Genomic DNA, 23,501 nt, shown 5'->3' on the forward strand with positions numbered 1-23,501 from the left:
TCGACACACATCCAGCCCTTATAGACTTCAACAATGAGCGCTCTTTGCGCCATCATGTTAGGAGAGTGGAGCTTAAGGCAGGCAAGCCACATAATGACCACAGTAAAGAATGCCAAGGCTCTTTTGATGCGCTTGCCCACGGATCGGAGCACACAGAAGCGCAAAGGGTCAACGTGGCAGAAGCGTTTGAGGTGCTAAACATGCCTGGTGAGTCCGGAAACGTGCAACAACGGTAGGCTCAGCTTCTGAGTCCGCAAGGTAGGCCTGTTCGTCTACCCTACCTTCCTCCCTCCGCCTGTCCAAGCCGAAGTCCTAAACAAGCTTCTGCACCGTGATCTTTCTGTTCCATCCCACCAGACTAATGTACACCTACACTACGATATCTCTTATTCCCCCGAATTGATATCGCGTGAAGGCGATGCCTCATTCTTCGGGCCATCTGCTTCTGATCTGAATCACAATTCGAAGACAACTCCTTCAAGCATCTCAACCGCGCAGCTTCTGAACAAGAAACTTCGCTGGATCACCTTGGGTGGACAATACGACTGGTCGAACAAGGTCTACCCGCCAGGCGCACCGCCTTCCTTTCCAGCCGACATCAAAAAGCTAGTGGAGGACGCATTCCCGATGAAAGCCGAAGCAGCGATTGTTAACATCTACAGTCCGGGAGACACCTTGAGCGTCCATCGTGATGTTTCCGAGGCGTGCGCGCAGCCACTTGTGTCGATCAGCCTAGGATGTGATGCCATATTCTTCGTCGCGGTCGAAGAGGTTACTGCCACAACCTCCCCACCGTGCGCAGATGGACAGGCCCAACCAATATCTGCTGAGTACCAGAGCCATACAGCAGCCATCAGACTACGCTCTGGTGATGCTGTGCTCATGAGTGGGACAAGCAGATACGCCTGGCATGGCGTGCCGAAGGTGCTTGCAGACACTTGTCCAGAGTGTTTGCGGGACTGGCCCGCTATCGGCAGCGAAGCGGAGAACGAGACATATGCAGCATTCAGGGGCTGGTTGAAGGGCAAGCGCGTTAACTTGAACGTCAGACAAATTTTCGCCTCGGACTGATCGACTGAACGGGTGAAAACGTCTACACAAAGCGGCCTTCTGCGATGGTGACCGAGCTTCCAGAGCCTTGCATTGGCCACTTGGAAGGCAGCCTATTGATGCGAGTCAGCTCTGTCATGCTGAACAGGCCCGACTTTGCTGCATACCAGATGCTCAATGCACCTCTGGTGGTTACAAGGCTGCTAGTTGGGTGGAGGGGGTGGTTGTTAGCCAGCAAAGAGGCCGTGAGCGTCATCGATCACCGTATCAAGATGTCTGTGGAGATGAGGTGCGGTATCGCCAGCGCCTCACCATCCATAATGCCTTGCACAAAGGCTTCGCCGACGAGCTCATAAGCATCGGCTTTCGGTCGCAGCACATATGGTACATCGACACCTCGTATTACGAAGATCAGGTCGCCTTCATTGGTCCCGTATGGCGCTAGACCGAGATATCCGGTAGAGGAGCTGAAGAACACTCGGCCTCGCGTTGGACCCAGAGTCAGAGTCTGCGAAACGCTGTGTGGTGAATCATGCACGACATCATCCTCATCAAGCAAACTGCCGCGTCGGCCATGAGAGGAGTCACCGTCGTAGTATCCGTGCTTGCACAGGCTCAATCGACGGCGCATTGCCTCGAAAGCATCTGTGAACCCTGTACTTCCGGGTGAGCGAGCGATGCGCCTAACGGCGATGCTCTGAGCTTCCTGCCACCACTGGCGAATGAGTAACGGCATGTCCGGTGAGGAGTCGTAGTCAAGCTTGATAGCACCAATTTCGCGGACTACGTCGAGCAAGATCCCACTCAGAGTCAGCGCGCCCTGCTCTATGTCCCAATCGAACAGACCCGGCTTCGTACCGCCTGCGCCGTATTTCCCAGATAATCCGCCGAAGATTAGCGGACGACAGGCGAGATTGACCGTCCAGTCGGGTACCCAGCTAGGTAAAGGCAGCTGCTGATTCGGTACGCCGGCGCAGCCTAGCAGAACGATAGCCCTCCTTAACACGCGATGATGTGCCTCAAACTCTTCGCCCCGAGCACTACATTCGTGTCGCAGAGCAGAGACTAAGCCGATCTGTTGCATCGCAAAGTCCACATAGACTGTAGAAGCGGTGTTCGCGTCGGAGTAGTCGGGCTCAATATCATGCTTTCCCAATCCGAGAAGCGCGTAGACTTTATCGCGAGGGTCAGTGGCCCCAAGACCGCGTGATAGTAAGAGAAGATCAAGCAATTCAGTATCCTCAGTATGACTGTCCGACTCCATGACGTCGGGCCCTGGGGTGAAGGTGTCGCCGAACTGTGTATCGGAAGCCGCCGGTGGTGTTGTAAGGCCAACGAGTTGCCTTCGATGTCGCATGCGGATGCGATTGATCCGGGAGAATGGTAGCTCATCAATCGAGATAGCTTGATCGAGCTGCCACACACTCGGTAGTGGACGTTCAAGTAGTGCCACGACGATTGCAAGCTCATCCCACATCAGCATATTGCCCCCAAGCACAATCTCCACCATCGGATTTAGAACGACTTCCTGCACGACCCACGTGCGCCTACACACGTTAGTAATGACCTCACAGCAAGCCATGCCGAGACGGTCTTACCAGAACCAAGGTCGCCGCAAAATACCCGCAAGAGCTCTCCACTTCTTGTGACCACGTTTCGGCAGGCCATGAACGTCGAAATCTTGCGGCTGCAATTCCCCGGAGACATTGGGTTTCTGAGCGATACTCAGAAGATGCTTCGCAAGTGTCATACCTGCAGCACTGTCGTCATAATCCTCGCCAAGCCAGACGATCACCTTGCGCGCGTTCGTGAAGATGTCTCCCATCATTGACACTTGCTGGTTGCGCTCCTTGATGCGCTCCTGGCAGATGCATATCTGATCGATCCACAGCGTGACAGTGTTGACCGGGTCACGGAAACGCTGGAGAGCTTCAAGCAGCGTCTGCGTGACGGCCAGACGCCGGCCATTGCAGGTCACATTTTTATTACGCTCTCCGCTGCCCCAGGTGTAAGACAAGGCATCATACAGTCCCTTGCCTCGGCCGCTGACGAACGACTCGATGAGATCGATCGCCACGCCTTTGCTCCCGCTGCCGGGCAGTATCTGCGCAAGCCTAATACTTGTTTTTGCGCTTTTGAGATTGCCATAGTGAAAGACAAGCGATCGCTCGTCTCGCGAAGAAGGGCTCGTGTAACGCGCCAGACTCATACCGCGCCTGCCAATGAGCTACGTAGAGTACATCGCACAATGCTGTGTCACGGCGACAACACTCGGTGTCCACTCGAGTCGGCATTGTGAGCTACGAGGTCCGAATGCGTTGCGAGCTCGCAGTAGCTCAGCTTGATCAAGTCACGTCTTCGGGGCCAAAAGGTTAGGAGATATTAATGCCTAAGGCAACAATACCGGCTTCGCCGAGGCAACAGGTTGTTTGTTGGCGAGCGTCATTCACGAATACGAGAGCGATATCAGCTACAGCGTTCGACCTCGCGCGTTCGACCACGTGTAAACCTGCCGATTGATCGTCTTGCTGAACATGGTCAAAGAGCGTGACCCGAGTCGCACTTCTTCCGGGCAGTATCTTTCACCGCAGAAGCCCGATCGGCTACCACTTGCCAACATTAGCGCAAAGATGCAGTCTCCGTTAACAAAGCCGAAAACCAAAGACGAAGATGAGCTTGACTTCTCGTCGTTGAGACCACAGCCTCAAGCGGAGTTCGGCAAGGCGAGTTCGCTGCGCAATCCGCTACGGAAGCAATCACCTAGCCTGTTTATTCCCAAGAAGCCAGTGTACAAGCCGTCACCGAACCGCCAGTTGCTGTCGTCAGCAGCGCAGCAAGCACAAGAGGCCGAGACCAGCCTCACTCTACCTTCGTCTGAGCAAAGGACTTTCTATTTACCCGGACAGCGGCCTATCATCACTTCAGCGCCTTTACCAACAGTACCCTCTCGTAACCCGCCACAGAACACGTCGAACCCGCCTTACAGACAGCCTTACCCTTCGGCCCAACCACCAAGGCCGCAGTTTTCCTCCTTGGACCGACATGCGTACAGTGAACGCCCAACGGCAGCACAGCCGACTGTTGACCTAACCAATGATGAAGATGGCGACCACTTCGATCCGGATGTAGCCCTCCGAACCGAACGTAACACATTCGGTCAGTCAGATCCCTACGCGTATGTTGATGCGAACGAAGCAAACGACAACATCAAGAATTTATTGGAAGGCGCGTTTGAGGACGGAGAGGAGAAGCCACGGCTACGCCTAAGAAAGCGCGCTAAGAACGCGCTGCGTGAAGGCGGAGACGTCGAAGCCAAGGGCCTGGCTGACAAGCTGGCCTCACTAAAGGTGAAGGAAGAAGAGGCAGCAAACTTGAATGTCGTGAAGGACGCAGAAGATGAAGACGAGGAAGATGGCACCGTCGAAGGCATGACCATCAAATTACTCCCGCATCAGGTGGAGGGTGTCTCGTGGATGATAGATAAAGAAATAGGCGGGCCAAAGAGGAACGGGGTCTTACCTCATGGCGGGATCTTAGCAGATGATATGGGGCTAGGCAAGACCGTGCAGTCTGTCGCGCTTGTACTTACAAATCCACGTCCAGCTCCAGGCGCGAAGCCAGAGCATCCGAAGCAGAAAATGCCCGGCAAGCAAGTCAGCAAATCTACGCTGGTAGTAGCGCCACTGGCACTGATCAAGCAGTGGGAGGCCGAGATCAAAGACAAGGTCTGCCGCTCCCATGCTCTCCGTGTGCTTGTCCATCACGGCCCCAGTCGTACGAAGTCTGCAAAGGAGCTGGCCAAATACGATGTTGTCATCACTACTTACCAGACGCTTACATCTGAACATGCTGGGTCGCAGATGCAGATTGTCGACGGTACGCGAATTGGCTGCATGGGCGTACACTGGTACCGTATCCTGCTCGATGAAGCACACAGTATCAAGAACCGCAGTGCGAAGTCCACACAGGCATGCTACGCACTCGAGAGCTGGTACCGATGGTGCTTAACGGGCACGCCCATGCAAAATAATTTGGATGAGTTGCAGTCCTTGATTAAGTTCCTGCGCATCAAGCCGTACTGCAACCTGCCGAAGTGGAAGTCTGATATTATGCAGCCGATGAAGAATGGTCGTGGTGGCTTGGCTTTGAAGCGCTTGCAGTGGTTCTTACGAGCGTTCATGAAGCGCCGAACCAAGGATATTCTCAAGCAATCCGGCGCACTCAACTTTGGCAACAAAACGATCCAAGATGGCGAGGGCTCGGCTCTAAAGCAAGGCGGCATGCAAATCGTCAAGCGTGAAGTGGTGACCGTAGAGTGCCAGTTCGATGCTGCTGAGCAAGAATGCTACGACCGCTTGCAGAACCGCGCAGATACGCGCTTGAAGGAAATGATGAACAGTAAAGGCGGTGCAGACTACATTGGTGCGCTCGTACTGCTCTTGCGACTGCGGCAAGCCTGCGATCACTTTCTACTCATTGAGCGATCCCCTAGCAAGGACGAGGAGACTGCCAAGGCGCAGAAGCAAAGCCGGGCAATTATGGAGAAGCACAATAACGTTCGTGACGATATGGATGATCTCACTAGGCTAATGGAAGGCGTGAGCGTAAGGACTCAGCATTGCGACGTTTGCCAGATCAAGCTTTCTGCGCAGGAAGCGCGCGACGGCGCAGTTCGATGCGCGGAATGCGAGGCGGACCTTGCGATGATGAAGCAGGGTCGTAAGAATACACGAACTGCGAATATGCAGAAGCAACCGGCGGTGAGGCGTAAGCGGCACCAGCTGCCCGCCGATAGCGACGATGAGGAGGGCGAGTGGATCGCAGATGGGCCGGAGCGGGCTATCAACCTTGGTAAGGCAGGCGGAACGGACGACGAAGACGCTGAAGGAGGAGGTGACACCCTTGGCTCGATCGACTCTCAAAGGAGTATGGACGACGAGGAAGATGACGAGGACTCGCCACCAAGAGCGCACCGTCGGAGACCACCAATCAAGTCAGAATTTGCGAAGAGCGATGAGTTCTCCGACTCGGACGGCACTGACGACTCCGACTCCGCCTCGAATGCCGAAGAAAACAGTGCTTACGCCTACGGGGCGCTGAGTGAGGAGGACGCGTTCACGCCCAGGCCCTCCACGAAGATTCGGCAACTTCTGCGTATCCTGCATGCTGAACAGTCGAAACACAAGACCATCGTGTTTAGCCAGTTCACCACAATGCTCGACCTCATTCAGCCGCACCTGAAGACCTCAGGTATACGATGCGTGCGTTACGATGGCAGCATGCGAAACGACGCTCGCGAAGCCGCTCTCCACAGCCTGCGCAACGATCCCAAAACTCGCGTGCTACTCTGTTCACTCAAATGCGGCAGTCTCGGCCTCAACCTAACCGCTGCAAGTCGCGTGGTCATAGTGGAGCCGTTTTGGAATCCTTTCGTCGAAGAGCAAGCCATCGACCGTGTGCATCGTCTCAACCAAACCGTCGATGTCAAGGTTTACCGTCTCACGATCACCAACAGCGTCGAAGAGCGCATCCTCGCCCTCCAAGAGCGCAAACGCGAGCTTGCCAAGGCTGCCATTGAAGGCACCGGCACTAGCGTAAACAATCTGAACATGCAAGAGATCCTAGGCTTGTTCAAGCACGATGCTGCTGTGTCGGGAGCTGAACATGACGCTGAGGATCGCGAGATGTGGCGGAAGTTTGGCGGAGACCAACGGCTGTTCGGGAATGATTCTGATGGCTTGACTGTTGCTAGAAACGACGTCGGTACTGCGGGCAGTCAGAAGAGCCCCGTGTTGAAGGCAGGTCGAGTCAGGAATCTGCAGGAGCACGATGTTTTCGGAAGGCGATGGTAAGGCATTGGTTTGAAAGCAATAGGAGAGTGAAAAGGGATGGTGAGCCGGATGTAGTCGCTTAATCGAATTCAGCATTCGAGTGTCTTTGCGGGATGGGTATCATACGCTCTTTTATGCCGCCCAACTTGTTGAAAGCTTCCACCGTGCGCCACTTGCTATGCTTACGACTGTACAGTCGAACGAGCTCAGTCAAAGTAACCCGGAAAGAGCCACTGCATCTTCTCTTTCGCCTCTGCGCTCCGTCCATGAGGTGCCGTCACGGAACCCGCAAACTTCATGCTGCCCTGCAGGTGCGTCGCCATCACCAAGTCTTTATGCTCCTCCTTGCTCAACTCATCCAGCACCGCACCCACAAACCTCCGTGCGTTTTCCGCATTCGCCTTCATATTGCCCATAACCATCTCCACCGTCACGTCACCCGCGGAAACATGCCAGCAGTCGTAGTCGGTCGACATGCATATCATCTGGTACGCAATCTCCGCTTCCTTGGCTAGCTTGGCCTCGGGTAATGCGGACATGTTGATCACGCTGCCACCCCAGGAGCGGTATAGGTTCGACTCAGCACGCGTGCTGAACTGTGGGCCCTCCATGCAGACTACCGTCCCCTTGTCGTGTAGTACGATGTCCTCGCCGGCCAGACTGTGCCCACACTTCTGCACCAAGGTCCCCAAAGGCGGGTCGAAAGGGTCCGCGAAGCCTACATGCCCCACCATACCTCCCTCGAAGAATGTGAAAGGTCTCACACCTTTCGTACGGTCGATGATCTGATCCGGCACGACGAAGTCTCTCGGCTTGATCTGCTCTTGCAGGCTTCCGACGGCGCTGAAAGCGATGATCGTCCGTACGCCAAGACTTCTGAGAGCGGCGATGTTGGCGCGGTTGGGCACTTCGTGGGGTGCAAGCTCGTGATGGAGGCCATGTCGCGAAAGGAACGCTATTGGGATGGGTTTGCCGGTCGATGGAGAAGGGTGGTGGAGGACGGAGACGGGAGATGAAGGCTCGCCCCACGGCGTGCTGAGCTTGAGTGTAGCTGCGTGGGTGAAGCCGGAGAGGTGTTGAAGGCCAGTGCCGCCGATGACCGCGATATGGATTGGCTCTGAGGCTGCCATTAGCGGTCGTTATGCCGAATGATGGGCACGGGCTAGAGTGGCATACCATCGTACCGTTCCGCAGCTTTTGCCATTTTCCAAGAAGCAATGTGTATATATCTTCTACCAACGAACACTTTCAACGGGAGGGAAATGGCAGACGAGCGAAGCATGTGCTCAGCTTTGAGCTTCACGTTCACAATTCAGGAACACAAAACTTGAGCCCCACCAAAGCCCCACCATAACGTGCTCTGAGGCAGGGTTTGAGTTGCAGTCGAGGGGCAACTGGCGATTCAGTGGTACTTCAGTCTCGGTAGGGTAGCATATCCGCTCCTGAATGCCTTCTATGAACGATTCTTAAGGAGCTACATCCTCCTTGCCCCTTTGTAAGATCTGCTCAGTGCTCTCGCTCGGCTGGAGTCCCAATTGAGTTGTATCATAACCATGGCTCTCCAAGTAAATCTTGAACTTGGCGTCTTCCTCTTCGATTGTATCTTGTCCTGCGGATTGGTGTTAGCATTGCGTTATGTCATAGCAGGAGCTGAGCTTGGGTAGACATACCGACATGTGGCAGGCAGAAGAATACCAGACCAGCCATGACAACGCAGAACGCAGAGCTAATCAGGAAGGGGTATTGGCCGGCCTTAACAACTTCGCCGGCATAGTAGTACTTGTTGTATAGTAGAATGAGCGTCTTTGAGCCCACGAACGCACCAATCTTGCCAAAGGCTGCCGCGATCCCGTAATACTTGCCACGGACGGCGGTTGCGGAGGTTTTTGAGGCGAGCAGACCGATATTGTCGCCAGGTCCAAGCTCTCCGAGAGCTATGAAAAGTCCGTATATGACGACAAAGCCTCCAACATACTTCGCCTTGGCAAGGTATCCGTAGCATCCGGCCATGATGAAGCCGACCACGGCTTGCGCGAGGACGCTGTATCCCAGCGCATTCCGAGGGCCGACCCAGTCACTTAGCCAGCTGCCAGCGATGCAGCCAGGCATGTAGAAGAAGTTCAGCAGGATGTTCCTGCCTGCGTTAGCATTTCGCATAGATAGCGGGTGCTTGTGTCGCCGTTCGGTTACATACCAGCCAAAGCTGACCCACAGCCGCGAATCGGTCCCAAGGAGGTTAGTCAGAAGCTGGGAACTGAGTAGACCGAATGAGTACGAAGAAAAGTCGTAGAGGAGCCAGATTAGCGATATAGCCATGAGCCTGAACCAGTAGAACTTGATGCAAAGAAGCCACGGCGTCTTCGTTCTAGCCATGGTGCCACGCTTGAAGCTTTCGGGTTCGGAGAGCTTGATTCGCAGGTAGAGAATCGAGAGCGGCGGTATAACACCGAGACCCAAGCACACTCGCCAGGCCGTGTGGAGATGTTGTTCCGTCGTTATCAAAACTACGATCATGGGAACTATGGCCGCGACAACGAAGCCAAAGTCGATCTGGACGTTGGTGAACAAGACGAACCAGCGATTCCGGGTGCCAGACCGCAGTTCAGCTGTACTCTCCGCGCACGCCACAGAGCCGGCGGGATACTCGCCTCCAATGCCAATACCAAGAAAGAAACGATAAGCAGTCAAGGCAGCAAAGAGACCGGAGATGCTGCCATTGGCACCGTAACTGCCAGTGGACAAGGCGGCAAAAACAATCACAATGATGGTCGAGACCAGCAAGCTCCCTTTGCGACTCCAGTGATCGGACGTGAAACCGAAGATAAGGCCGCCGATCAGCGTGCCAACGAAAGTAATGGACGACACGTTGGACTGAGCAGGGCTGTTGACGTATTGCGTAGGGTATAGGATCGCAAGGATGGTGCTAACGGAGCCGATGACCCCGTTCAAGTAGCCATCCGAAAAGAGGCCGGCACCGCAGCCAACGATGGGCCAGATACGCTGCCTAAGATTGGCCATGAATATTAGCACTATCTCAAACTTCGATCCTGCTTTATGCTGGAAAACCTGCTTACCAGAAGGTCTAGAGAGCAACAGGTTGTAGAGTCAGCAGCGCTCAAGTACATCGAAACGTCTGAGCCTCAATTGCACCTTATCTGTGTTTGCCACGGATTCGTGGCGCTGCTGTATTGCTTCCTCAGGAGGCTCTTGGGCGCCGAGATGCTTGTCCATGATGATAAAGTACGGTACCGCTGTAAAGAGATCTGATACTTAATTAGTGGTGTGGTGTCACGCTAAGGTAATGAAAGGAGACAGGTTTAGAGAAGGCTGAGACATTGATATACCCAGCACGCGGCAGCCCTATGCACTTTGCGCTGATCGTGCTGCTCGAAGAAGTTTTGCTCTCCACTTATCTTGAAGGATGCTGTGCGACTGGCAAGCATGCGCCTTATCGCTGCTCGGCTTACGGCTCATGGCATCGCACGCCACAAGGGTTGCTCTACATGGCTGTTGTGCAGAACAGCTCCGGCAAACGACAACCTCGCGATGTTGCACGTGGACGACAATGGTAGAGGTGGTAATCCGATCCTTCGCGCCGGGTGATCCCGCCGTGCATGCATGCGAAAGCTTGGCCATCACCTCGAGTTCGAACATTACTCTGCCATCAGGACATCAATATCTTAAATTGTTTGTGAATCTATCGAAGCTCAGGTGTCAGTGTTCGAGAGAGGCTGTGGGCAGTAGATACTTTTATCGGGGGTTGGCAGGGAGGTAGGTTGCACGGTGCGGTTCAAAATCAAACCAACTCGGCATAGTACAGTCCGCCACAACGCGGTAGCCATCATCTAATCGTCCACGCGGAGGTTAGTCGAGATACGGTCTTCCGTTTCAGCGTCCGATCGTCAGCTTGATAACGGTAGATCGTGTATTGTTTCTCTCGGCTCAGCAGACACTACAGGACACGTATCAGCATGTCGCTCGACTTCGGCCTCAAAAACGTCCACGTCCTAGTGACCGGCGCCGCTGGCGGCATAGGGCGCGAAAGTGTGCAGACATTCGCCCAACTTGGCGCCACAATCACCGCTCATTGCCGCAGGCAACCGGACAACCTCCAAGGCTTTGAGGGAATGTGCTTAGCTCAGGCCGATGTTCGGGACGAGGCATCAGTCAATGAGCTCTTCGAAGCGGCCTATTCGCACCACAACAAGCGGGTAAGCGTGCTTGTTGTTAATCATGGGATTTGGGAAGGCGTCGATGCGCCCATTGCCGACATGACCTTGGACCAGTGGCAGAACACGTTGGCAGTCAACCTGACAGGCGCTTTTCTGCTTTGTCGGGCATTCCTGCAGCAGCTGAGGAAAGCGTCAGAGGAGGAGAAAGCCAGTGCCTGTATCATCTTCATTGGGAGTAAGTTAAAGTCTCACCTCACCCCCCGCCGTTTCTTTTCCGAACCGTAAAGACAGAGCGCTAAGAATTTCCAAGGTACCGCGGGCAAGTTCGGCGAAGCCCAGCACGGCGACTACGCTGCTTCGAAAGCCGCATTGATGTACGGTCTTGTGCCGTCACTCAAGAACGAAATCGTAGCCGTTGCGCCGCGAGGTCGTGTAAACGCGATAAATCCCGGCTGGGTAGCAACGCCCATGGCTGAGGAGAAGCTTAAGGACGCTGCTTTCGTCGAGCGCGCGCTGGCCACGACGCCGCTTCAGAAAGTCGCCACGCCGGCGGACATCGCGCGCCAGATTGCTATTATCGCCAGTCCGACCTTGAGCGGCCATGTGAACGGGATGAACATCATGGTGGATGGAGGAATGGAAGGTCGACTGCTGTTTCCGCCAAGGCATCGGTAGTTACGCCATGTTCTGGCTTGAGCCCGTCGAAAGCGACGAGGTATCAAGTCCCACGCTATGCGGCGTCTACCACACCATACCCCACCGTCGCTCCAGCTGCTCTGAGCACGACCTTTTCGCCATCCACAAGCGGAAACCCGCTCGAGGCCGCATCCTCAAAGGTCAACTTCACCTTGGCTTTCTGTCCCTGCCGCACAATTCGTGGCTTCTTGCGCCCGGTCTCACTGCCCATGACCTCCACTAGACGCTCGATCCGCCCTGGCGCGTGCAGGCGTCCGATATGTATGTCCACGGCTTGCGGAAGTAGCGGATCGACCGCCTCGACTACAGCCTCGAAGCTCTTGCGCAGGTGTACGGGACGCTTTGGGTCGCAAACCACGTCGCCGGAGCGGAGATGCTGTGCTTCGATATCCTGCAGATGGAGTGTCACAATCTGGCCTGCAACAGCGAAGTCCCTGGGCTCGTCGATGACGTCCAGGGCTCTAATGGCGGCTGTTTCGCCACTGGGCTGGACGAGGATGCTGTCGCCGACCTGCACGTGGCCGGCTACGATACGTCCAGCGACTGAAAGAGGGTTCTGTATGCTGCCGCGGAAAACGTCCGCGATCTGCATCCGAAAAGGTTGCGTTACGGTCTTCGACTCAGTTTCGGACGGGATAGATCGCTCGAGTGCCTGCAGCAGGGTCGGGTTGCACTTCGCCACCCAAGCTGCGGCACCCATCGACGACGGCGCCTTGACCACATTCTCCCCGCCAAGTCCGCTGCATGGCACAACCAGCACATCCTCCTCTCCAAAGCCTGAAGTCGTCAAAAAGCTTCGCACTTCGTCCCTCACCGCCTCAAACGCCGCTTCGCGCCACGCAGTCGGCTTCGTATCATCCATCTTATTCACCGCCACCACAACCTTCTTCAGCCCTACCGCTTTCGCCAGTAATACATGCTCCCTCGTCTGACCCTTCATGCCCGAGTCCAACTGATTCGCGTCAACAACCAGCACGGCCATATCTGCCATTGCGGCGCCACCAATCATGTTCGGCACGAAATCTCTGTGTCCCGGCGCGTCCAAGATTGTGAAGTCCGCGGTGTCAGTGGAGAAGTGATGTTGCGCTATGTCGACTGTAACGCCACGCTCGCGTTCTTGTGGGTCGGTGTCGAGCACCCATGCGAGCGCGAAGGATGACTTGCCGAGTTCGGTGGCCGCTTTCTGGTATCTACACGTTGCCAAAACTCAGCATGTATGCAAATCAAGATTTGATGGCTGAGCCGTACTTGTCAATATCCCTCTGTGCGACTGCGCCGGTGTCTAGTAGTAACCGACCCATGAGCGTACTTTTGCCGTGATCGACATGACCTATCACGACGAAGGCAGCAGACGGCTTTCGCTTTGACTTCTCTTCCGCCCATAATCTCGGTACGTCCAGCCCTTTCGAGCGGACCTTCGCCTGCTGAGGGGTTGCATCGGCGTCGAGATTGAGCGCCTGGGTCTGCCTCTCCAGGCCCTTTGTGGACGCCTGCTTGGTTGATGTGTTCGATACAGCTGTGCATATCCTTGTTAGCTGCGTAATATCACTTCGTTAGACCCTTGCTGTGCTGTTGTGCTCGCATGACTACGTCGTCTGGTGAAGGTGCATTGAATGGATCGCTCTGGCTGCTCGCGCCAAGTACGTCCTTGAGATGCATAGTCGAAGTCGGATGTTGCCGCGGACTTGTTGACAGTGTACGTCCAAATGCCGTCGGTGAGGCTCGAAGGTCAGGCGCCTCCTCTTGCGGTTCTGCTGGTGCTGGCGGCGGGGTCGGCTCTCGTGGAGGCGGCGTTGGCTCGCGTTTCTTCCTGATCGGGTATTTTCGTGGCTCCGCCTGCGTCGTGGCGGCGGGCTTGTCGTTCTCCTTCCCATCCTTGATACTAGCAAGGCGGTCAAGGGCGCTTAAGGCGCCATTGCTAGCAGGAACCTCGACCTCCGGTGATGCCGCGGCAGCGGCATTTCTCTTTCGCCGCTCTTCCGCGAGCTTGGCAAGTTTGGAAGAGCCACCGAGCAGTCGCGGACGTGGCCTGACAGGTTCGGCTGGCACAAGGTTGCCCCTGATGCTGGGAGATAGTCCGGTCCATGGAACACCTTGGAACCACTCGGCAGCCGATAAAGGTGGCATCGCAAAGTCTAGGTAGTGCGGAGTCAGCATCGCATAGCTGTACAGTGACGCTGGCAGTAGCAAAACCCACCTCTTCGTTCCGCCGCTGAGAACTTTCTCACCCAACCCTCGCCAGCACAGCCAGTTTCTTCAAACGTAGGAAAAGTGTAGCACTTACCTGCCTTCTCCGCCGCCTGGTCAAACTTGCTCTTCGCCTTCGCATCCTTCTTGCTGGCTTGCCGCTGTGGTCTGGGCGTGCGGCTGTTCTTGAGATAATTCACACTCTTTCCGACATCCCAGTAATAGTTCCACAACGCATCCTGTATCTCCCTGTCCGAAGCCTGCAAACCTGCCTCTTCCAGCTCTGCGCGCACGACTGGCGTGAGGTTTGCGAAATTGTCGCGGTCTTCTTGTGTGAGCTGCTCTTCTCCCTGGCCTTCGTCCACCTCATCGTCGTCGTACAGGTCCTCCTCGTTGTACTGCACGTTCTTGACGCGGTGCATCTTGTACACTTCGTCCGAGGATTGAACGTCTCAAATGGTGGCTGGAGGTTCGAGGGATGAATATTGAAATCTCAATACGGCTCAAGAGCTTCTGTTTGGCTTCACGTCATTACCCCAGACGCTAGACTCTCGGCTCCACAGCGGCAGCTTGCGTGCCTGCCGATCTGGTCACGCTACGATTGTTAGCGCGCTGTCTCCATTAGCACTTGTTCTTTACGTTCCTTTGGGTACAGCGGATGACGGGCAAGAAATCCACGGTATAGCGCGATAATGGCAGACCAACAGCAGGGTCAAGCTCAAGCTCAAGCACAACAGCAAGAGCGCATGCAAGCGCCCTTCCCTCAACCACCGCCCTTCTACAAGCATTTTACCCCAGACAACCTCGCTCACCTGCGCAAACTGCGCAAGGAAGCCGGCGTATCCACTCACCAGCCTGACTTAAGCACTCAAGACCAACCTCATCATGACATCGACATCTTCTCTCTACCAACCGAACTCCGCTACCTTATCCCACCACCTCCACCACCCACAACCAGCGACTTCCTCGCTTTCGGCCTCTCACGCTCCCTCTCCGCCCCCTCGCAAACGCTCGCGGAACTCAACATCGAATCCCTACTACCTCCGGGCGCAGAACTCAACCCGGGACCGCACTTAATCTCCTTAGCGAGAAGTCACCTTGCAACCTTTCTACTACTAGTCGGCAATCTGTCACAAAACCCAGCAGAGGGATGGGAAGCCACTACGAAGGATCTCGAGGTGTTGGTGGCGAATATGCATGAGGCGATCAATAGGTACAGGCCGCACCAGGCGAGGGAGACGCTAATTGGGATGATGGAGGAGCGGGTGGAGAGGATGAGGGAAGAGGTTGAGAGGGTTCGAGAGGCTAAGTCGAAGGTGAGGGAGTTGTTGGAGGTCGGTTTGAGTGGCCCGAGTGACGGAGGTGAGGGTGGAGAGGCTATGGATGTGGATACCGATGCGCCAGGAAGATCAAAGACTATGGACACACAGCAGGAGAAGGAGAGACGAGCACGACAGATGGCAGCTTGGGCGGCGATAGAAGATGTCATGAACTCAACAGAGTGACTCGATTTGCGCCTTGCAGAATCATCGCTTGACCTCCTTTAATCTCAGCCCAGCTATGCCCTCCTCATAGCGACTAACATCATACTCCCCCTCGTACCTCTCCACCAAACCCCTCATCTTCTCCAGCTGCCCGACCTGCTCCTCCGTCATCTCCTCATACACATCCTCCATCATCGCTCTCAGTGGAGGATGCTTCTCCCTCTCCGCCTTCCGGTACGCCTCCAGAATCTCCTTCCGCGCGTCACTCCGCAACGCAGCTTCTCGCTCGTCATCCCACAGACCCTTTCCTTGCAAGTACTTCCGCAAACGGGTGATGGGGTTATCGCGGCGTTTCCAATCCTCGACTTCGACTTTGGCGCGGTACGCGAAGGAGTCGTCTGAAGTGCTATGATGGCTTACACGGTATGACATTGCTTCGATCAGCACGGGCCGGCCGTTGTCTTGCAGCGCCAATTCGCGAGCTTGTCTCGTGACTTCGCGGACTGCTAGGATATCGTTCCCATCCACACGGATGGTATCGATGCCATACCCCACGCCTCTCGAGGCGATTCCGTCGCCGCGATACTGCTCTAATGTTGGGGTGGAGATCGCAAACCCATTGTTCCTGCAAATGAAGACCACCGGGCATGCTCTCGTGGCCGCGATATTCAACGCAGCGTGGAAGTCACCCTCGCTCGCCGCGCCCTCGCCGAAATAACACGCCACCACCCGCTGCTCGTCGGTCGGGTTGCGCAAGTTCTGCATCTTGACTGCGTAACCCGCCCCGCTCGCTTGTGGGATCTGCGTTGCGAGCGGACTACTTATCGTGTGGATCCTCAACTTCGCACTCCCGTAATGCACCGGCATGTTGCGTCCCCGTCCCGGATCATCCTTGGTAGCGAACAATTGCGCCATAAAGTCTGCGGGCGTGAAGCCGCGGTACTGGAAGATGCCCGTCTCGCGATACTGCGCAAAGATAGGATCGTTGGGACTTAGAGCCGAGGCGGAACCGACTGCGATGCCTTCTTCGCCCGCAGAGACCATGTAGAATGAGACCCGACCCTGGCGCTGTGCGTCGAACATGATGATGTCCATTATGCTAACGAACACCATGTCGCGGTACATCCTCAGCAGTTCCTTGGTCTCAATATCCGGGGGAGCGTGTGCTTGGTCTACTATGCGGCCTTCTTGGTCCAGGATGCGGTAGGTGGGCATGCCAGGAAGGTCGGCGGGACGGGTGAAGGCTAGCTGGGTTGTAAACTGGGAGTTGACGGCGCCAGGGAAGTGGACCCTGTCGCTTCCGATCTTCTGGGAGATGGACTGCCATCGTCGCTGGCAGCGGATACAGGGGCTTGGCTGCCATCTCACAGCGGTTGGGTGTAGTATTGATTTTGCTGCGATTTCAAGCCTACGAAGGCCTAGCCTTGACGCCATGCCGGCGCCTGTAGGTGTTTACATGACGAGGAGATACGATCGAGACGTTGGTAAGACGAGAGCAATCAGCACTCGCTTATCCTCGGTTTAGTCTCCGCGTTCCTGCATCAACATTAAGTTCCAGCAGCGCGGAAGTGGCTGCGGGAGAGGCCGACTAGTACTAACCGCATCGATACGCGCTGCATAACATACTGTATACCTTCGCCAACACTACACGTCTTGCAGCTCACGTTTGCAGACCTCCCAGATCTCCGGTCTTGGCTCAATCCTGTCCCAACCCTTGAAAACCTCCCTCAATGCTGCATCCGCTGCATCCGCTGTCTCATTTGTCATGTTCGTTGGGACTCATGCTGCCATCTCGTTAAGGAGCCATCTTACCATTCCGGCACGCTGCCTCGCTTGCTGAAGCTCCTAACGACCTCTTCTGGGAGTGTTGACTATGCGTCTGTTTCATCAATCAGGGTCAACAGTGATTCAGTATAAGTTCGGCCGTGCTGAGGTCAGACCGCCGACAGTACGTGTGGACGATGTAAACAGTCGCCAGCGCGCTCTCACTCGCATTCAGCATAGCTTGCGAATATTTGCCCGCTGCCATCGCACTACTTTCCTTGCTGCCGGAACCCTTGGCTCGTTCGCAGCGTTCCCTCGCCATCAGAAGCTGAAGTCGAGATAAAGCAAAGCGTGGTCGATCCGAAGTACTCAATGTTTCACCTCTGCGTTGCCGCGATTCGTGAGCTCTGCCAGCAGGGGACGGAATTTGACGAATCACAGAGGTCGCCTTTGCCGCATCAAGCTTAATCCAACCGACAATGCTCTCTCACGCTTTCTGCAGGGCAACCCACTTGGCCGCCTCGCGTCTCAAACGTTGTTCCAACAAGAATCGCGCATCGATCTGAGTACCGACCTCGGTCTTAGGATCCCAGACTACGACCTTGCGAACCATTTCGAACGTCTGCGGGCCGACGTGCTCCTCATTGCGGGCTTCTTGAGGACAAGCAAAGAGACACAACTCGATAGTCCTGGGGAAAGTACGCAAGGTAACGTACTCATTCCCCAGATTCACCTCGTATGCTGCGTCTTCCTCGTCTGGACTCCCGAGCTCTTCGAATTCCATAGGGTGCGGACGGTGCGAGAGGCGAAAGCCAAACGGAAGGTGACCACCAAGTCCCTCAACGCAATGGGCCACAGGGCCTTCCGAAACCCGGTCCAGGACGTTCCACCCCTGATCATGCTGCTTGTCGCCGACACTGGTTATGGCTGACATCTCGATGCCTTGTATTCGCGGGTGCACAGGGCTGACAAGCTAAGCCTGTTAGTTCTCGCAATAGGCATGAGGTTATGTAAAGGCTTCGCTCTTAGCATCTTGAGATATAGCCTATCCGATCCTGCTTGCTGTCTGTGCTATAGCGGAGACTGCGAGCTGTCAAAGACGATAGATCGAGATAATAACCAGCGATCTCCGTGTGTCGAACATCTAGGCACAACATGATGCATGGCAACTGGCTGTCATTCACCCTACTCGACTGTACAACAGGTAAGACTGTGCCGCAACGACAGACATAACGATGTTGGAAAGAATGGCATGTCAGCGTAGAGTGCGCTCTGTCGTACGGTGAAAGAGCCTGCCGAACCGTCTGAACATGAAATGACGGTATCAGAGCGTTCGTGCTCCCCGCTGTCACTAGCCGTTGATGCAGCCGAAGCAGAGCCCCCAATGTCGTCGCTCGCCCGCCAGTCAGACATGCTTGTAACCGTCGCTGCACAAGGAGACAGCACCCGCAAACTGCACCTTGTTATAGTTCGCGGGTAATAGCACATGCTGTGATAATCTGTCTGTCTGCTCCGCGTACGCTCATCGGACAAGATTTCTGACATCGTCAGTGCAACACTCAGCCAGCGATTTTAGTAACAAGCGCAAAGTACAGCGGACCCCATCTTCCACCACCAGGGTGGTCGGGTAGTACCATCCAGCCATGCTTCGTGCGCTCCGCCCACTGTTCCAGCTGCTCGTCCATCGTGGACGCTCCAGAAGCACCTGGAAAGCCAAGCTTGACCGTCCACTTGGCGCCCTTCTTGACTTCCTTCTCCACCAGCGCAAGCATCTTCTCAAGCACACCATCATTCTCCGTAGGCTCGATAGAGCAGGTAGCATACATAACTTGACCGCCGATCTTAACCGCTTTGAGCGCTGTCATTAAAAGCTCCACTTGCGTCTTCGCAAGCCGTTTCGAAGAACCTGACCTCCAGTTTGCCATTTCCGGTGCTAAATTGCCAGATCCTTGGGCTTTGAGATGAGCATGAATGATGTGTCGCTCAGAAGAACAAGGCGCGTCGACAAGCACCTTATCAAAGCTGCCTCCGGCCAGCAGAGCATTGAGTGAGGGTCCGGAGATGGAAGCGTCAACACGCGTACACGAGACTGCACCTTGTTTGAACAACTGCGGCGGCAGGTATGCTTGTAAGTTCTCGGCAAGACGCTTTTGCCGCCTCCCGTCGGCTTCGTTTGACACCAGTCTACCCGTCATCCTGCCGGAGGGCTCGACCGGACTATCGGCGTGGAGGTGAGGCCACATACTCTGCGCCAGAGCCACGGACTTCCCACCAGGAGCTGCGCAGAGATCGAGAACGCTGTCGCCGGTCTGGACATTCAGCACCGAGACTGCCAGTGCGGAAGCAGCATCGAGGTTCCAATGAGTCAATAGCTGCATTGGAGTAGAACCTGCAGGCTGAGGTGGCGGGAACGTAAGCGGTGCAGCAGTGCTCCCCACGCGCGAGACCTTTTCACCTGACGAGGGAGCTGGGCGAACATAGCAAATAGGACCGATACTTGCCTGCGCACTCTTACCGTCGTTTACGCTAACGTTAGGAAAGTTTAGCTGCTGCAGGCTCTCAGGGAGGGCACCTGGCTCATTGCTTCCGCTCTGCAGCGCGCGGCGAGCCTCGTGGGCGGGCACGTATCGGTTCACCAGCGCGCAGTAACGCGTGGGTGCAGATAGTGCTGGGTACAATGAAGTTTGCCATCTCACTCCACCCCAAATGGCCGAGTAATGCTTGTGGAAGGATTCCTCGGTCGCCGCGGCGGTGTTGCGAGTGGTTTTGGTCATCCTCACGTTGCCGTCTGCGTCGCACAAAACTGGCAAGGCTGTGAACCCGCCAAAACGTCGCTAACCTGAGGCTCGCATGAAGGCCGAACGAGGCACCACGCTCATGGCAGCATCATTCGAAGTAGGTACGGTAAGATGTTAACGCAGACGCCTTAACTCGAGGGTGCGCTCACCCAGTGGGAAGCCGAAGTTGGTGACCGATGGAAGCATGAATCGAAAGTGGTTATGGGGTGCTCGCATATGCAGCCATCCGTTAGCGCCCGTCATCCCCAGTCAATCAGCTGCAGCAAGACAACTCCGCAAGCTGCGCGCCAAGATCTCGACCAGAAATTGTGCAGCTTCGATCGGAGCTTGAAGTCTACATCTAAGCGCACATTCAAGCATGCAGTCATAGCAATTCCGCACCACTAAAACATAGCATCAAAGTCGCCTAAGCAGCGCGACAACAACACAATGTCGTTCCGTGGCGGAGGACGGGGCGGTGATCGGGGCGGCGGACGAGGGGGCTTCAGAGGAGGAGACCGAGGCGGATTCAGAGGCGGAGACAGAGGAGGCCGTGGTGGTGGCTTTCGAGGTGGGAGAGGAGGCTTCCAGTCAGGCCCACCCGACACCGTGCAAGGTATGGTAATCCTACAGAAATCCAGCGATCAGGGCTGATATTAATGCGCCGCAGAAATGGGCACCTTCCTCCACGCAACCGAGGGCGAGCTCGTCTGCTCGTCCGTCAACCCCAAAATCCCCTACTTCAACGCGCCCATCTACCTCGAAAACAAGCAGTCCATCGGCAAAGTCGACGAAATCCTCGGCCCGCTGAATCAAGTCTACTTCACCATCAAACCACAAGAAGGCATCCAAGCCGCTTCATTCAAGGCGGGAGATAAGTTCTACATTGGTGGTGACAAGCTGTTACCGTTGGAGAAGTTCTTGCCCAAGCCCAAGCCGTTGCCGGGAGCGGCGAAGGTGAAGAAGCCGAGGGGTGCGGGTATGGCGGGGGGTAGAGGTGGGAGAGGTATGATGAGGGGTGGTAGAGGTGCGCCGAGGGGGAGAGGTGGAGCGCCTGGGAGAGGGTTCTCTAGGGGAGGTGGCTTTGGAGGGAGTAGAGGTGGCGGTGGGTTCAGCAGTAGAGGAAGGGGTGCACCGAGAGGGCGCGGGAGAGGGTAGCGCATGCCGTCTCTCCCATCCGGTATGCATTGATGCGGGTTATGCTTTGGCGATGGTGTCTGGTGTATGGCGTTCGAGTGGAATGTTGGCGGCTGGCGCATGGGTAACAGACCACTACCACCAGCCTCAAGGTTGACTAGGCGGACACCGAAAGCTTCTGAAGAAGACAGCTCCATTACAATGCAACATACTGTAACACCACAACCGTATAACGCTCGAACAACACGCGCGAAGCACAGCAGAGACATCACCCAAGCATCTCATCCTCCCTCCGCACCTTCTCCTCCGTCTTCTCCACCTTGGCCATCTCAGCATCCTCAATCACATCCTCCGGTCCCTTCGCGCGCCTCTGCTCCTCCAACGCCGCATTCAGTCCCGTATCACCCTGCCTCATCGCTCCACTGGAACTCATCGCACCCGGCTGCTCGCTTCCCAGCGGTCGACCGAGACTAACATGCTTCGGACTTTGCATGACAAAATCCCCATCCTGACTACTCAGACTCGGCCGGCGCGTGCGGAAGACACCAAGAACTTGCTTGCGCATGGCACGAGGGGAGCGCAGGAGCTCGTACCAGCCCTCGAACATGGAGGTGCGGATCATGAGCAGACTTAGCGTGGCACCAAGGCTCTATCATCCCAAAACCACATCAGTACACGCAAAGCAAACCAGCACCGCACCGAACGGGCACGGATAAGAGAACGAAATGTACTCACCGCAGCCAACAACAAAACCGCCACCACCCTCCCTTCACTCAACCCCAACCCACTACTCTGATCCAAACACGCATCGCTATCGCCCCCCGTCGCGATCAAACAGATCCCCCACGCCTCATCCTCGGGCGTAATCCCACCGATATTCCGCTGCACGGCCGCCGTCTGCGACACAAACACCAATGCGAAGAAAATCGTCTCGTTGGTGACGATGAACGCAAACACCACCGTTCGCCACTGCAAATACAGCACCCTCTTGATCCGACCCCACTCCACCCTTCTCCGCCGCCCAATCGCACGACGTCGACTATTCTTCCCCGGCCCACCAACACTCCCACTCTCACTCCCCGGAGCAGCCTCCGAATCACTAGTATCCACACTCATCCGCCCCCTCGCCGAACCCGCCAACGCACTAAGCGCAAACTTCCACACACAATACCCTACGGTGATAATCAAAATAACCCCCGCCAGCCCCGCCACAACAATCAGCCAGACGAACCAGGTCACAAACGCTTCGGTGCCGTTGGGGATGCAGACGTCCCAAAGACGGTACGACACTCCTGTGACTGGCATGGCGATGGCGAGCAGGAGGGCGGGGAAGCCGATGCCGAAGGCGAGGGAGACGGTGCGGAAGAGGTCTGTGCGCTTGAAGTCGAGGATGATGCGCAGGGCGGTCCAGATGGAGCGGAGGAGGACTGTTCAAATCCAAACGGACGTCAGTAAGGGTTGGTTGCGTTTGTGTGGTGGTGGGATTGATGCGGGGGGAGGATGGATGGAATACTAACTCCACACCGCCGTCCCCATAGCCCCGGCCTGCAACAACGCCCCGCTCCACGCACAACTCATATCGGTGTACATGTTATTCGGGGTGATCGCATCGCGGCACTGGTGCGGCCGCGTGCTCAACGGCACGATGAACGCGAGACTCATCAACAACAAGCTAACCGTCAATCCGATGGACAGATAGTGACGGTGGGATTTTTCTTCCGGGAGGAAGGCGTAGGTGAGGAGGAGTAGAGAGGTGAGGATGAAGGAGGGGACGGCGACCCAGTTGGCGGCGGGGACTTGGGTGGGGAAGGAGGAGCTGAAGACCCATTGGCTGATGGGGCAGGGGAGGCAGCAGGTTAGGCCTGGGACTGGGGCAGCGCAGAAGCGGGCGTCGAGTTCTACGGGTCCTCGGAGGTGGGTGGTTAGTCTGGGTGTGAGGTCTGGAGGGTGTCGGTTGGCTTGCGTGGGATGGTTTGACTTACGTCCGCCGTGAGGGGGATACAATTCAGCATTCACGAACGGCGCGGGACACGCCGTCACGTTCTCGGTGATGGCGCGCTCGAGCATGCTGGCCGCAAAGGCGGTTCGGTACGTCGTGCGGTCCATCTGTGCTGCGGCTGCTGCTCTGAAGCCTGAAGAACGAACCTGGGTCCGGGTCTGAGAAGTGTGTGGCGAACGTCAGCGGCTGCGGAAAACCACCCAGTGCGATGGGGAGCTGAATCAAAGAAGAGCGACGACCGGGTACTTTTTTTGCCGGGCACGGGCATACTCACGGTCAGACTATTGCGATCTATGAGCTTTGTGCCCGGTCGGGGGATGAGGAACTGGAATGTAGATCGAATTCGTGGGCGCCATGGCAACTCTCCCCCATTCCAATGGTTGCCTCTCCCGCTTACCCAGCAA

At 55.9% G+C, this 23,501-nt stretch overlaps 13 protein-coding genes across 13 annotated transcripts; 5 read left to right on the forward strand and 8 right to left on the reverse strand.

The window, feature by feature from the left end:
* The first annotated feature begins 139 nt into the window (after positions 1–139).
* On the forward strand, positions 140–1,293 carry BAUCODRAFT_29986 (uncharacterized protein). The gene is made up of 3 exons (XM_007674727.1): positions 140–207; positions 263–1,163; positions 1,218–1,293. Exons 1-2 carry the CDS (start codon positions 201–203, stop codon positions 1,069–1,071), a joined length of 816 nt encoding a protein of 271 aa, XP_007672917.1. The 5' UTR covers positions 140–200; the 3' UTR covers positions 1,072–1,163; positions 1,218–1,293.
* A 1,531-nt stretch (positions 1,294–2,824) lies between these two features.
* BAUCODRAFT_40396 (uncharacterized protein) lies at positions 2,825–3,208 on the reverse strand (the record flags this gene model as incomplete). The annotated part of the gene is made up of 1 exon (XM_007674841.1): positions 2,825–3,208. A coding segment is annotated over one exon (384 nt), but the record flags the coding sequence as incomplete, so codon positions are not given.
* Positions 3,209–5,307: 2,099 nt separating this feature from the next.
* BAUCODRAFT_29990 (uncharacterized protein) lies at positions 5,308–7,095 on the forward strand. Its single transcript, XM_007674728.1, has 2 exons — positions 5,308–6,959; positions 7,008–7,095. Exon 1 carries the CDS (start codon positions 5,331–5,333, stop codon positions 6,900–6,902), a length of 1,572 nt encoding a protein of 523 aa, XP_007672918.1. The 5' UTR covers positions 5,308–5,330; the 3' UTR covers positions 6,903–6,959; positions 7,008–7,095.
* On the reverse strand, positions 7,088–8,085 carry BAUCODRAFT_119192 (uncharacterized protein; the record flags this gene model as incomplete). The annotated part of the gene is made up of 2 exons (XM_007675052.1): positions 7,088–7,998; positions 8,058–8,085. The coding sequence occupies 2 exons, from the start codon at positions 8,083–8,085 to the stop codon at positions 7,088–7,090; spliced, it is 939 nt and encodes a 312-aa protein (XP_007673242.1).
* A 167-nt stretch (positions 8,086–8,252) lies between these two features.
* BAUCODRAFT_29991 (uncharacterized protein) lies at positions 8,253–10,385 on the reverse strand. The gene is made up of 5 exons (XM_007674729.1): positions 10,032–10,385; positions 9,956–9,963; positions 9,076–9,885; positions 8,552–9,015; positions 8,253–8,490 (listed from the first exon to the last, which is right to left on the reverse strand). The coding sequence occupies exons 1-5, from the start codon at positions 10,110–10,112 to the stop codon at positions 8,348–8,350; spliced, it is 1,506 nt and encodes a 501-aa protein (XP_007672919.1). The 5' UTR covers positions 10,113–10,385; the 3' UTR covers positions 8,253–8,347.
* A 258-nt stretch (positions 10,386–10,643) lies between these two features.
* On the forward strand, positions 10,644–11,756 carry BAUCODRAFT_343297 (uncharacterized protein). Its single transcript, XM_007675053.1, has 4 exons — positions 10,644–10,652; positions 10,697–10,744; positions 10,802–11,288; positions 11,364–11,756. The coding sequence occupies exons 3-4, from the start codon at positions 10,853–10,855 to the stop codon at positions 11,726–11,728; spliced, it is 801 nt and encodes a 266-aa protein (XP_007673243.1). The 5' UTR covers positions 10,644–10,652; positions 10,697–10,744; positions 10,802–10,852; the 3' UTR covers positions 11,729–11,756.
* A 27-nt stretch (positions 11,757–11,783) lies between these two features.
* BAUCODRAFT_21387 (uncharacterized protein) lies at positions 11,784–14,358 on the reverse strand (the record flags this gene model as incomplete). The annotated part of the gene is made up of 5 exons (XM_007674670.1): positions 11,784–12,939; positions 12,998–13,265; positions 13,309–13,884; positions 13,947–14,003; positions 14,034–14,358. 5 exons carry the CDS (start codon positions 14,356–14,358, stop codon positions 11,784–11,786), a joined length of 2,382 nt encoding a protein of 793 aa, XP_007672860.1.
* A 135-nt stretch (positions 14,359–14,493) lies between these two features.
* Positions 14,494–15,451, forward strand: BAUCODRAFT_343204 (uncharacterized protein). Its single transcript, XM_007675054.1, has one exon. The coding sequence runs from the start codon at positions 14,629–14,631 to the stop codon at positions 15,439–15,441; it is 813 nt and encodes a 270-aa protein (XP_007673244.1). The 5' UTR covers positions 14,494–14,628; the 3' UTR covers positions 15,442–15,451.
* On the reverse strand, positions 15,440–16,983 carry BAUCODRAFT_343182 (uncharacterized protein). The gene has a single exon (XM_007675055.1). It carries the CDS (start codon positions 16,852–16,854, stop codon positions 15,463–15,465), a length of 1,392 nt encoding a protein of 463 aa, XP_007673245.1. The 5' UTR covers positions 16,855–16,983; the 3' UTR covers positions 15,440–15,462.
* Positions 16,984–17,599: 616 nt separating this feature from the next.
* Positions 17,600–18,309, reverse strand: BAUCODRAFT_343184 (uncharacterized protein). The gene has a single exon (XM_007675056.1). The coding sequence runs from the start codon at positions 18,116–18,118 to the stop codon at positions 17,672–17,674; it is 447 nt and encodes a 148-aa protein (XP_007673246.1). The 5' UTR covers positions 18,119–18,309; the 3' UTR covers positions 17,600–17,671.
* A 434-nt stretch (positions 18,310–18,743) lies between these two features.
* Positions 18,744–19,958, reverse strand: BAUCODRAFT_63730 (uncharacterized protein; the record flags this gene model as incomplete). Its single annotated transcript, XM_007674925.1, has 2 exons — positions 18,744–18,902; positions 18,945–19,958. 2 exons carry the CDS (start codon positions 19,956–19,958, stop codon positions 18,744–18,746), a joined length of 1,173 nt encoding a protein of 390 aa, XP_007673115.1.
* A 453-nt stretch (positions 19,959–20,411) lies between these two features.
* Positions 20,412–21,119, forward strand: BAUCODRAFT_145020 (uncharacterized protein; the record flags this gene model as incomplete). Its single annotated transcript, XM_007675057.1, has 2 exons — positions 20,412–20,577; positions 20,632–21,119. 2 exons carry the CDS (start codon positions 20,412–20,414, stop codon positions 21,117–21,119), a joined length of 654 nt encoding a protein of 217 aa, XP_007673247.1.
* Positions 21,120–21,690: 571 nt separating this feature from the next.
* BAUCODRAFT_52233 (uncharacterized protein) lies at positions 21,691–23,129 on the reverse strand (the record flags this gene model as incomplete). Its single annotated transcript, XM_007674859.1, has 5 exons — positions 21,691–21,747; positions 21,834–22,169; positions 22,209–22,525; positions 22,616–22,996; positions 23,081–23,129. Coding segments are annotated over 5 exons (1,140 nt in total), but the record flags the coding sequence as incomplete, so codon positions are not given.
* Between the last annotated feature and the right edge of the window lie 372 nt (positions 23,130–23,501).

The sequence above is a fragment of the Baudoinia panamericana genome, assembly GCF_000338955.1.
Source record: "Baudoinia panamericana UAMH 10762 unplaced genomic scaffold BAUCOscaffold_2, whole genome shotgun sequence".
Classification (NCBI taxonomy): Eukaryota; Fungi; Ascomycota; class Dothideomycetes; order Mycosphaerellales; family Teratosphaeriaceae; genus Baudoinia; species Baudoinia panamericana.